Below are 13721 nucleotides of genomic sequence, written 5' to 3'. Positions count from 1 at the left end.
GATTTTTTACATCTTACAAAGTACAATATGATTTTCTACTGCATGTAACTGAAATTTGTTAGCAATGATTATCAAACAGTAGGGGAAGGCGGGGTAAGTTGTGACACTTTTTGCTTTTTGCATGTTAGAATTGATATGATTAATAATCTTGTAGAAATAAGTACCTTGCCTTAAAATTTAATTCTTCTGAAATATTTTTCACCTATATATAACTTTCTACCCCACACTGAAAGTCATTGTCACCTTTGAAAAAGAGATGTCAAATGGGTCAACTTGCCCCATCTGCGGGGTAAGTTTGAGCCACCTTCTGGGGTAAGTTGAGCCACAAAAACTATATACAAAATGTATGGGGGAAGAACCAGCATGTCAATTTTTTATTTAAAGTGTTTTCATTTGCTAATTCTCTATAAATACTAACATCCTCTAAAAAGAAATGAACAGTCGTGTAAATTTGCTCCTTTCAGCCTGCATATCGATGGATTTTAAGGTTTGTTTGTTTTTTAAAATACATAACCATAAAAATTACCATGGCTCAACTTGCCCCATGTTGTCTGGCTCAACTTACCCCAGTCCGAACTTAATGCGATAATTTCGCATCCACACATTTCTTATGCATCCATCATGTAAAAGACTGTGACAAGTTTGAAGATCCATACCTGGACTAACAATGTTGTTATCATGTATTTTATTATACCTAAAGATGTGTGTGTGTATAAAGCACTTATCTATTTCACATTCTTTTTTAATTTTTTGGCTGAAATTCATATTTTCCCTCTAAAAAAGTACTTTTTGTTTCAAAGTTGAAAACAATGTGGTGGGGTTAGGGGTTATGCTATGGGTCATCAATACATGAAACCACCACAATGCCCGACTCATTCATTATCGGCCTGGAGCTGGTGGCTCAACTTGCCCCTATGCTCAACTTACCCCGCCTTCCCCTACACCACGTCAACGATCTTGATTCGTTATTATTTATACCTTAATAGTCTGATTGTGATCATATTATTAACATCATTAGTCATTACTATTAACATTTTCTGACGATAATGTATGTTGTATTTATCGTTATATTGGATCAGACAGCTCAACTGGAATATAAATGGGTCCATCTTGTAGTATTTTGGGGTCGAATTCACAGCAATATAAATAATGATCATGGTCTTCCAGTCAGTGTCATAATCCCCCCCCCCAAAAAAAAAAAATGTATATATCATACATACTATACTGATATTTGGATTTAATTTCGACACAAAATGAATTTATTACTCAGTACTTCATCTTGACAGGAGACAGAGTAAATAAAATAATGGATGCTGAAGAGAAGCTCTCATTGTTATCCTGCTCACACCCTACTAGAATTCAATGAAGCTGGTCATTAGTTGTTTGATCAGTGGTGACGGGCACAATCAATAGAAGATGCAACAGAAAAAAATATACCCCGTTTCCCTGGTGACAGCACGCGCACGTTCTTGCTCATATCATATCAAGGAGGTCCTAGTCAATGAACACTCCTCTGGTAATATTATTTTGGGAATATTGTCATCACATATTTCATACATTCGAAATGTGGAGAAACAATGTCAAATGCTGAATGCTTTTTATTAACGTACCACGGTATAGGCTGGTTTGGGCAGGGGATGTGCACATCCTGGGGAAGGTGAAGCTAAAGTGTTATGGGGGTGCACATCTTGGGGAGCCGGAACTAAAGTTTGGAAAATCACCTGTTGAAAGCAGAAGAAGGGGTACAAATTTCGTTTTCCTTGCCAGTGTCGGAACTCCTCTGCCTCAGCGGGAGGGGGCACCCAGTGCACCCCCAGCCTACGCCCTTGATACCATCGGTTTGTTCTTATTTGGAATATCTATATTTTCGTGACCGTCTTGCCTTCATTGATTACCCAAAATGTCTTTTTCTCCCACATGTTTCTTTGTCAATATTGAGGCTACTTTGGATATATATTATATATAATCTCTAAGTGAAGTATAACCAAGATATATAAACAAAGTTAGGAATAGAACTCCGGTCCACATTCGGTGCGGATGATGATTCAATAAAGTAACAATAAAGTATATACATTGTATGACAATTTCTTTTGAACATATTGCACTTTCAAATCGTTCTTAATAATAATAATGATAATAATTAATTAATTAATAATAATAATAACGCTATATTTACCCAGGGTAGCCACTTCAGTTCCGCAAACTGTTCTTTCAGCGGGCCCTGCTATTATTATTACCCGGCTAAGCTAGGCTACCTAATCATGTGCACATAGCTTTTTTGAGGAATACTTCCTGCCGGTACCCATTTACCTCACCTGGGTCGAGTGCAGCACAATGTGGATGAATTCCTTGCTGAAGGAAATTACGCCATGGCTGGAATTTGAACCCACGACCCTCTGTTTCAAAGTCCGGAGACTAATTCACTGGGCTATGACGCTGCACAAATAGTAAAAGAAAATAATATGTCTCACCCAGACAATATTATTGTGGAAGCTCTAACAACGGCAGAAAGTTGCGAACATAATGCAGTATACATGGTATAAATGAATATTTTTTTATATATGTATTAACCCTATTATTCCACAATATCTGCCCATCGATTTACTATGACAGGAATTGCTACAGATACAGATACCGGTTTCCAGTCGCTTCCCGGGTGTCGCATCCGTCATTAGCTTACGATCGGAAAATAGACAATGGCTACAAATCGGGATCCAGACGAAGTCTTGCCGTACATAGATCGTGTGAACTCGGATCTGGCTAAAAAACTTCGTGCTCTCAAAGAAGGAACATGTCAAGAGCTTTATAAAAAGACGAGAAGCTTTATTGGTGCTTTGCAACGTTCACCAGCAGGTCAAAATACAACATATGGACCCAGCATCAACACAATTTTACAGGTGCAGTTATATTGGAATGTTGAATTTGACTTTTAATATAATAAATGCTCCCAAATGGAGTAGCACGCAGGGCAGGAGTCTTATAGAATTCAGAGAAAATATAAAATAAGGTCAAAATATATATTATCTGTTACAACAGATGAAGAAGAATTCTAGATCATGATTTTAACAATTTGTTTCGCCATCATTATCATCACTGATAGGCTCTATAATGTAAATTTTTAGGTCAAATTGCTTATCCGTTCATAACTCATGCCTTATAGCATTTAACATCACAATATCATCTGAATATTGACAATAATCTTAATATTTTTGATAATTCATACTCAATATTAACATTCACAGGTACGAGAATGTTACGATCATTCTGTGAAATTAGATGGTGATAGGACGTCCCATTTCACCGAAGTCCTCCAACTGTTTCTCGTATCAGTAAAAACTCTTCAACAATTATGCGATGAAATTCATAGCTGTATCGGAGAGAATATCATGGCCCTGACTGTACACGAAAAACAACGAGCTAAAGCCGAAAAGATCCGAAGTAACATCGAGTTTTGTCGGAAGTACCTAGAGGAGGATACGGACTTCCACGAGTTGGCTTCACACAAGACGACTGAAAAACTTCGGGGCTTGAATACCGGCGAGGTGTCGGATTGGGGCGCTGTTCTCAATCTCATTCCTGTTATTATGTCCAAGTTTCAAGATGTGTATAACGCGGTAAGTAAACAAACATCATTCTACATGAAAATACAGAGTAAGGTAATATTATAGATATATGGACTGCTTTGAGAGGCATGGTTGTTTCTAGAGGTTCAAGGGGACCGCAACGCGACTATGCACGAGGGCTTTGCCCGAGGGCATGGTCTGGCCGATGCGGTACCCGCGAGCCGAATTGAAACAACCATGTCTCGAATATAAAAGCAGTCTATATATTTTTTATGAACCGAATTATTAAACATTAGATCTAACGTTAGGGGCTAGTGTAGGTCTAGATCTAAAAGCCCTGGCCCTGGCCCCAAGCTAACGTTAGGACTTAGGTCTAGGGCTAGGCCCTTACTTAGCCCTGACACTGACAGTACGACAATACGCTAGACGGTGGCCTGTACTTATAGAGAAGAATAAGAAGGCCCTGAAGTTAGGTCTCAAAGTCGAATATCATAAGCAGTTCCCGAGCAGTTCATACCGATAGGCCCTACTAGGCCTAGATCTAGATATTTTAGGAACCAAATTACTATTTAGGGTCTGATTCTGAAAAGGGTCTAGGCTAGATCTAACGTTCAGAAATAAATCCCTATTAGAGTGTAATCTAACATTAGATCTAGTCGACTAAACCTACGTCCAAATGTTAGATCTAACGTTAGATCTAATAACTGCTAAGCTAACTAACGACAATTAACATTAGATCTAGGCCCTACCCGTCATAACGTTGTCGTTTGTCATACCTAAGGCTAAGTAACGAGTAACGTTATGTTAACCTTAGAAAGTGCAGTGACCGTCTAACTTTAATCTTTTCACCCGACTCACCTTTTGCGACTGCGAGCATGCATTTGAGCGGTCTGCGACAAGACTTGATGATTGATACATCCGTTATGTCCTTAATAAGTTAGTTTTCTTTTCAATAAATGCCATATATTTTAACAGGAATTAACAAGCAAAAGTCAAAGATCGGCATCGTTCCATCGATATGTCATATCCGTTGCGCGCACTTGCGCAATAAGCGCGTAAATGCGCGAATTGTCTAAAACTTTCGATCAAATCGCGCGGATATTTATGGTATCCGCAATCACCGCAGAAAGCAACATTTTGCATGCAATCAAATGGGGATCTCAGCCAAATGTTGCTATGCCCGTCGTTAAGGGGCGGGTCAGGGGGCAACGGGCAGAAATCTTGTTAACTATGCCCGTTGCCCTTGGTTACCACCTTAGTTTGTTGTTTTGAAGGCATGGTCGTTTACATGACCTCAGTTTTGACCAATCAGAGGAACGGATTATTCGACATTCTTAAAGAGAGGTTTATAATATAAACTACTAACAAAAAAAACACCAAGAGTGGATAAATGGTAACCTCAAAAGTAGATACTGTGCATGGAGAGCCCTGTTAAAATGCTATTGAATATAGTTTGCATATTTTTATTTTTTATTTTTTTATCTTAACATGGGTTTACAAGACAGTCCGAACATTTACCATGTTTACAGGGAGTCAATGACAAATAGGCTCCAACATATAAAACCGTTTTTCTTTTACATTCTTTCTTTGAGCAGTTGAGTGGGGGAAGTTGGAGGGGGCAATTTAAAGAAAAGCTTGACCTATGATTTGGGGTTTGTCACGTATTAACTATTCTAGATAAGTCGGTATTAGATTGTTAGGTGTTAAAAAAAACCAAGAACACAATATTGATATCTTGTTCGCTGCTCAACTGATTGTCATTTACGTGTATCAAAGAGTTGGGGGGGGGGGTGAGTTTATTCAGATGTGTATCGATCAGATGTGATTATTTACGTCTGGGACCAGCCTTTAACATCACCACCCGAAAGACGTGACCAGTAGACAGTCTAGTCGGAAATGGGGACTTTCGTGCACCATCGGAGAACTGATTTTTAGCAACTTTTATTTAATTCCCTTAAGTGTCTCTAGTTAATGAATGTATGTTCCCTTTGACAAATCGTGTCCCATTGAGTTCAAAATTTGCAATTTTGGCGGTCATCTTTGATATGTCGCTGATAAACACACCGGTGTGTTTGCTCAGTTGGTAGAGCGTCCGTCTCACAACCGGGAGGTCGGGGGTTCAAACCCCGGCCGCGTCAGACCAAAAGACGTTAAAAAGATGGGAGTTGCTGCTACCCTGTTTGGCGTTCAACGATTAAAGGGATAGAGCCTCGTCGATCTGGCGCTGCACAGCGGCTGCCGGGCCCACGATCAATTGGGCAAAGCAAATTTTCGGAGTATTTCATTTCATGTCTATTTCGAACAATAAAATATGGATTTTCATCATTTTTTCATTTTTTTCATGTCATGAAAATAAATTACTAGTATTTGCAAATTTTTGACACAGACAATGCGAAGATTGAATTGAATACACTTTTTACTATGTTTTTTTTTTATAGTAGAAATAGATTCGTTTTCTGGGTTTTTGAAAAATTGTAATTTGTGCTACAAAAATTTTCATCATTTTGATGAAGAGTTTTCAAGTGTATTGCTATTTATTCAGTTTTAGTATAAACGTTTATCAGCAACTAATGCATAATGCCGGACGTTTGACAAAACGAAAGAGGATATAATGAACGAGTATGTTGATATGCTTTATGACAGTATATATCAATGCCTTAATTTGCTTAGATAGATGACAATTACGTCAACTACAAAGCGATTGATGATGTGTCATTCAAGATACATTAATCGGTCTGGTATCGCATTTTGGTGTGACCATGGTGTGACTAGCACATCGTAATGCATGTAATGTGCGTAGCGATAGAAAGGTATACATTTTATTGAGATGAGTATAAGAAGGCACAAGGTTTTTTCTACATAAACTTATGAAACCATTGGACAAGTTGGAGGAGCTCTGCAGGTACATGACGAAACGTTCTGGCCAATTAAGGGGCCTATTGCATTTATCCTACCCCAACCATATTTTGACCCAATTGTAAAGTACCGTGTTTTGAAGCCCTGAGTGTGACAGAAAAGCGTTACTGGGAAATAATAAAGCAACTTTTATTTGTAGAGAACATCTTGTAAAAGTTAAATGAAAAATAAGAAATAACAGTTTCACGTACGTGTACGTCATCTCCTGCGAATCTACTAGGGTAGTTCTTCTCTTACATCGATATGTATAAAGGGGGTGGGGGTAAACAGGAATTGTTTGTTGTAATTTTTTACATTGTTAACAGCGATATGTTACATATTTGGCATTTTTTACATGATTATCGGTGTCGTCCAGTGATAGCAGACGACCCTTTGGATTATGGTCCCTCTACGTCAACTCCTGTCCAATTTACGACTCCAGTCAGCTTGTCGTTGCTATAACAACCCGTACCGCTATCCGCGAACAATTGCATACGTGCTCGTCTGTACACAATAGCAAGTTGTTATCGGCGCGTGTAATCATTACGTAGGAAAAAAAAGACACCTGTGCCTAATAGGCGTACAGTGTATAGTGTTTAGAAATACCGGTTTTGTGCTGTGTTAGGACAAGCAGGTGTTTTTTAAGCGCTCGTCCAAATTCGTTTTTGCTGTGTGCAAGGTAAAAAATATAACAGCTTCCTTATTTGACTTGTTAAAAGCCTTGGATTGAAGTATATTAACAAGACATTGTATGATTGTAAGTTGTTGGATAGTACTGCCAGTACCACTAGTGACATAGTGGTGGCCTGTGTATAAAGTAAATTTGCACGATAAAATTTGTTTTTTCAAAAACTAGATAAAAGTGAGACATTGAAAGAAGAGGCGTGACAAATCGTAATTTCCTGACACGTATATAAGCAACTTGTCTTGTAGAGTCTAAAAGGGTGAAATATAATCTATTATTAAATATTTCAAAATCTATCAAAAATTTGATGTCAAAATTTTTGCTCGCTCATTTCGTTCGCTCGCAACTTTATTTTCAAACAGATTTTTGCCCCCTACACCATCACGAACACCGATCGACATGCATACATACAACAAGCCAAAGGCTTCAAGTATATACCCATCTATCCAAATAAGTTTATATTAATTATTCAAAGAGCAATTAAGGGGTATACGATTTCGCCAAGATTTTTTTATTTTTTAGTACATTATTCTTACCTGTTTATTACAAAATTATGAGTTAACCAAATCCTACTCGACAAAGTCGGCCCGGAAGTGTAATCACAATTTTTTTTTTCCATAAAATGCATTCTGAAATATCAAGAAAATTTCAAAATGTTCCTGTCATTTTCCTTGCATTGATTGTTTGATCTATTTGGTAATAGTAGGGCCTTATAATGTTTAATTTATCTTGTATGCTAATAAAGAGATTACAAAAAAAACAGTTGATATGATTTTTTTCTATAACTTCTTTCTCTCTTTGAAATAATTTTCTTGATTTTTAATATTTATAATATTGTTTTGGTAGACTGCAGATTGGACATCAATCACCCGCGCTGAAAGGAACACCATCTTTGCTCCATCTAAGAGAGTAAGTAGCTCAAGGTCAGGTTCAAGACCAGGTTCAAGGCAGAGCGGTGGAAGAAACTCATCTCAAACCATGAAGGGAAACCAAACAAATATGGCGCAAAACCAGACCAAGAAACCACGAAAAACTTACGGTATGTGCCCTTCTTTTTTTTTCTTCAGAATAACATTTTCTTTTTGATAATCGACATACACCTATCACAATAGCGGCTAAAGTGTTTAGTGGACTTAAGGAATGCTTCATGTAGGGCTATTATGTTTCCGTGGTCTAGTCTCGCAAAAACGCCAGTGCTATTCACTATTATTTGAGCCCGGTCATTTACGAGCGAGGAAAGGGGGGAGGCCAACCCCAGGTACGGTTTTTTCGGGGGGGGGGGGCAAACTGAAAAATAGTTAGAAAACATTATAAAAAAAAAATCGTTTAACAATTTGCTGTGACGAAAAAGCCATTGGAATTGACCGTTTTGGTAGAAGCAAAATTTCAGCGCATGTCCCAGTCTCACAGGAAGTAGCTGGTGAACTTTGACACGATTCACATTATAGGCATGTATAATCTAATATAATAATAATAATAATAATGATAATGATAATAATAACAACAATAATATGGTCGATTAATATATAAGAGCTACTATACTTAGCTTGATGCTTTGTATCATAATTACCCCGGCCGTAGCTATATAAGCCGCGATATTGGGCTAAAGCATTCAAGGAATAAATCCTACTGGGTACCCATTCACCTCACCTGGGTCGAGTGCAGCACAATGAGGGAAAATCTCTTGCTGAAGGAAACACGCCATGGCTTGGCTGGGATTCGAATCCACATCCCACTGATTGAAAGACGAAAGTCTTTAACACTAGACCTCGACGCCCCCACAATCTACCATCTTTAACATACTCGTCTTATTCTCTACAATTAAGCCAACATTGTTTGGTAGTGAATCATAAAGTTGATTTTTAGATTGAATTAAAATTGCAATACATGTAATTATTTTGAAGTTACAGTAGTGATCTATTTCATGTAATTTATAGTGGTTATAAGGCCCATAAATATCTCCCATTACAGCTGATCGAGTGGACGAGCGCAACAAAGGAAAGATATCTCTACTAGAGCGCCCTCCATTTAAGCCATCATCAAATCCTCCTCACAATCTATATCCCCAACTTCACATCCATCTGGGAGACCCTACTCAACATGTCTGAAGATTACATAATCAACCCCCTCAATGTTCCCTTTTTAAGTCTTTGGATGACTCGACCTGGGATCGAACCCACGACCTTCGGGCGGGCTGTTTACTACTCAGCCATCATCGGTAATATTATAGTCTACATTGAATAATCAGTCGCCATGCCCTTGCTCGTAATTTTAGGATCTAAACTGTATATATATGATATTCCGATGAACAGGTATATCCTGGCATTTAAAACCATTTACTTATTTTTAACTCACAAATTAAAATTTGAGTTGTGTTAGTAGCTAAATTTTGTTACACGCTTTTTTACTTTAGGTGATGATCATTATGTTTGATTTTCGGGGGTAAAATTGGGCTTATTGAATTTAAGTTCTTGAAAGAAATTCCTCATGATTTCTTTGTTGACGTTCTGGTGGCACCATATTTTTTTCACTGACCTATTGGTGTGGATTTGGCTAGGAGTTGCTGACCCTTCTAAAGAAATTTCAATTAATATTGTTTTTTGCTTTTCGTTATGTTAAGGTATTTTGTCAACGTGATTTTTTTCGCATTGTCTTTGATTAACTGGCCATTATGAGCATTGAAAAGTAACTCCTTTTTTATTTCAACGTCCATAATTAGCTAAGGAGATATCAAGTTATTTGATTTTGTATTTTACTTTGTCTTTTAGTGTACATGTTAATGGTTTGGTCAATCCCTACAATAGTGTGCACCGCATACTTGGACCCCTCAAAACATGTTAGCCTCATTACAGCACTGCTTCTTTAATAGTCTTGCCGCAGTGCTGCCATTTACTCGATTTCTTCTCCAAAACCTTCGCATTTTGATATTGCACGTGAATATAATCGACCTTACATACTCATTTTGTTGGTATTATTTGAGAGTGAAGAATTCCTAAATGATTTAATTGATACAAACATGTTCATTTCTGTCATACTGGTAGTCTGTGTTAATACATAAATCGAAATATTCTGACTATTTTTTTAAATACTTGTTTATCTCTTATCTGAATTTGAACATGTTCAATTCTGCCATACGACAATGTTAAATGATGAAAAATCGAAGGTCCATAAAGTAATTTCCAATTTTAGTTGATCCCCGTTATTGCTTATATTCCTATATTTTATAATATCGTTAAACCGTTATGATATAGATCATTAATTCTTGGTTCTGATTATAGGCTTATAACAATAACTCTGCGATTGTTTTATTACTATTTCGAAATCATAATCATTCGATAACTCAAACTGTATTGAATCTCTCTAAATTATTCATATGCTAAAATTTGTTCTATTTTTTGTCTTGACATGAATCATATTAATGTTTTGTAATGTAACGTTTATTTATTTACATGTATATCTATCTTTATATCTATCTATCTATCTTTCAATGTATTTCTACACAGTAAAAAAAATAGCACGTTGTTTAAGCCTGTCACTCTAACAACAAGTTGTTTAAACATTTTTGTAATTGTTTAAAAGTTTAGTTGTAAGTGACGGGCGTTAACAACGTGCTTAAAATTTCAAACAGCGTTTTTACAGTGTATCTAGGTGATCTGCATTAGGAGACAAAATCCTCCTGATTGTATACGGTGTATCTATCGTGGACATATATTGTTTTCGTTAATGACATGATTTGATACAATAAAATCATACAAATATCATTTATTTCTAGTCTCGTGTTATTTTCCTTCATGGCACATAACTAGAAAGCTGCGCATAAAGTTGAGCACACTCCTGTATCTAGTAGGAATATGACAAGCCAAACAGAGTACCGAAGCGATGACGTCAGTTGCCATGGTGTCATGCATGGCGGCCTGTTTCCAAACAAATGAACCCGGGGGCCATTTCATAAAGCTGTTCGTAAGTTAGGAGCGACTTTAGGGACGACTGTGGTGATCCTTTCTTAAGCACTAAACCATCGCCAATTTATAATACCATTTGCCACAAGAAATGATCACCAGATATTTTTATTGTTGTTTTTGAAAAGTTAAATTAAAAACAAATATTTTAAGTTCCACCCTTTAAAAAGAAAGCATAATTGTGGATATCTGACTGTTATAGTAGTGCTTTCAAGTTTAATGAAATGATGATCTCAATCCTGAAGTGACGTCATTATAATCAGAGTTAGTGTCTCTTATACCTCAGTCACACTTCCCCTACGGCGCGCGGCCCGGGCGCGAAATGATTTTTCCCACCGCAGTTGTGGAAGCCAATATGAATATTCATGACTTGCGTCTTCGGAAGAATACGCATGCGCGTGGACTTGATCTTTACAAAATTGTGGTCGTTCGCATTGCCATGAATGAATGAATCAGCACTTTCAAATGGCCGGTACCCTTATTGGCCTTAGATCTATATCTAGATCTAATTCTTAAACACTATCAAACTGCCATCAATGGTAAGAAAAAAATTCTAGGCTAAGCTATGGCTAGCCTAGGCTAGCGCATTAACTTTAAAATCTGGACCTATCTATATTGGCCTATGCAGGGTCCTAGGAACGATTTTTTGGCTGGGGGTGCTGAAGTAGGCCAAAATTCAGGGGCCTATCAGCTTTTGCCAATAAAGGGGGAGGGGGCGAAAAAAAGTACACCCGTATTTTCCCGATCCAGATCCGACGTGTTATTTTATGAAGCTAATAAACTGGAATTATTCCATGGACCATTTTTAAACATTCCTCTATACAATATCAAAATACTTTACTATGTAGTGCTATAAAGTATGACGAATATGACCCCGAGTTTGAAGAAATGGTAGAGTGGTTTGGAATTTTTCCTCACACAAATACAAAGCTTTTGGCACGTTTTGGGGTGTTTTAAAAAAGCACATTTTGCTCTTATAAAAGTGCTAATAGTTTGAAAACAAGAACATGAACCCATATTTTTTAATGTTTGCACCTCTTAGGTATACCTTCCTCTACAACTTTGCAAAATTTGGTGAATATGCCATTGACTTCATTTAAATGTGGAACGTCCTTAACTAAGGGGTATTTTTCCAGTTTTCAGTGGACGCGGGCCGAGTGTGCACTCGTTACGGGTATCAAAAACACCGAATTTCAAGAAAAAGGTTGGTTTTGAAAGACTGGTCAATCGCGGGGTCAAACTTATTCAGGGTATTTTTTTTTCAAAGCTTTTTTTTTAAAGACTAGCCGAACGTGTTTAGGGTATGTGCCCAAGCTTTTTCCCCGGGGTCATATTCTGGCGACTTGTTTAGGGGCCAAATGTGTAAATAAAGCCCTCGAAAAACCTGTTTAGGGGGTTATTTTGCACACAAAAACCCCGTTTAGGGGTGTTTGGAAATAATTTGGTCACGCATGTGTACAGCAATCACATCCACATTTCCCCGCCCAAAGCTGATTTTTTTTTGGGTTTCTTTAAAGCTTAGGGGGGTCAACAGTTACTTCCTAGCTTTATTCTTAAATAAACAAGATCGTTGTATCTAACTGAAAGGGCTACCCTGTTAAAATAAAACGACAAATACAAAATAAATAAATAAATAATAAGCCCTAACTAATTAGTGCGAGCGCGAAGCAAATTTACACTCTGAGCAATGTTGATCACGAACATTTCCACTTGATTCAGCATGGACCTATAAGCCCATGATCCCCTTTACGCTGAGAAATTACTCATCGAACTATATTTTGTATAGGCCTATCCCTTAATGAGTTGTGAGGGTCTATGCTTTAAGAACCATTTATTTAATGCTAAAATACAGGGATATGAATATGCTATTTATTATGATGATGCTGTTTAACTTTAAATAAAATAAGCATGTAGGCCTATTGTTATTTAGAAATGTCTTACCATACCGACAGTGAAGGTTGCATCGAGATTTTGGGTACAAATTATAGAGGCAGTGGCGTAATGAGCCAAAAAATTGAGGGAGGTAGAAATGGCGTATTTAACAGCTCAAGTAACATTATGCATAATACTATTATGCATAATGTTACCTGTTGTCATCCTCCAGATGCCTAGTGGCACATAAGGCCTCCACCGAACGTCTCCACCTTTGCCTATGAGAGGCCACAGCTCTGGCTTCTGTCCACGTCCTCCATCCAGCTGCCAAGGTCCTATCTTTTCCTACTGTTCGACGCCAAGTTGTTTTGGGCATTTCCCTTTTCATTTTCCCATCAGTGGCCCGTTTCATAAAGGACTTGCCACTTTTGTAACTTTTCCATAATGGCAACTACCATGGTAACAGGGCTCAGCAGCCAATCAGAATCAAGGTTGCCATGGTAGTTGCCATAATGGCAAAGTTACAACTGTTGCAAGTCCTTTATGAAACGGGCCCCTGGTGCCCAGGTCAATGCTGTGTTGCAGATGCTTGCAGGTTTCCCCTTTAGTATGTGCCCAATACATTTCCATCTTCTCCTCATTATTGCCGTGCTCAGTTTCTCCAGTTATTGAGAAATGTCTTACCATACATTATTCTTGTCCTCCTTGGTCATGTTTTTTTTTTTTTGGGGGGGGGGGGGGCAAAGA

At 37.7% G+C, this 13721-nt stretch overlaps 1 protein-coding gene across 1 annotated transcript; it reads left to right on the top strand.

Moving 5' to 3' along the window:
• Positions 1 to 1490: 1490 nt before the first annotated feature.
• LOC129257729 (uncharacterized) lies at positions 1491 to 10908 on the top strand. Its single transcript, XM_064096511.1, has 5 exons — positions 1491 to 1838; positions 2614 to 2897; positions 3243 to 3614; positions 7990 to 8182; positions 9115 to 10908. The coding sequence occupies exons 2-5, from the start codon at positions 2697 to 2699 to the stop codon at positions 9249 to 9251; spliced, it is 903 nt and encodes a 300-aa protein (XP_063952581.1). The 5' UTR covers positions 1491 to 1838; positions 2614 to 2696; the 3' UTR covers positions 9252 to 10908.
• Positions 10909 to 13721: the final 2813 nt, after the last annotated feature.

This window comes from Lytechinus pictus, chromosome 3 (genome assembly GCF_037042905.1).
Source record: "Lytechinus pictus isolate F3 Inbred chromosome 3, Lp3.0, whole genome shotgun sequence".
NCBI lineage: Eukaryota > Metazoa > Echinodermata > Echinoidea > Temnopleuroida > Toxopneustidae > Lytechinus > Lytechinus pictus.
Note: the sequence above shows the minus strand (reverse complement) of the source record. Positions and strands in the feature narration are given on the sequence as shown.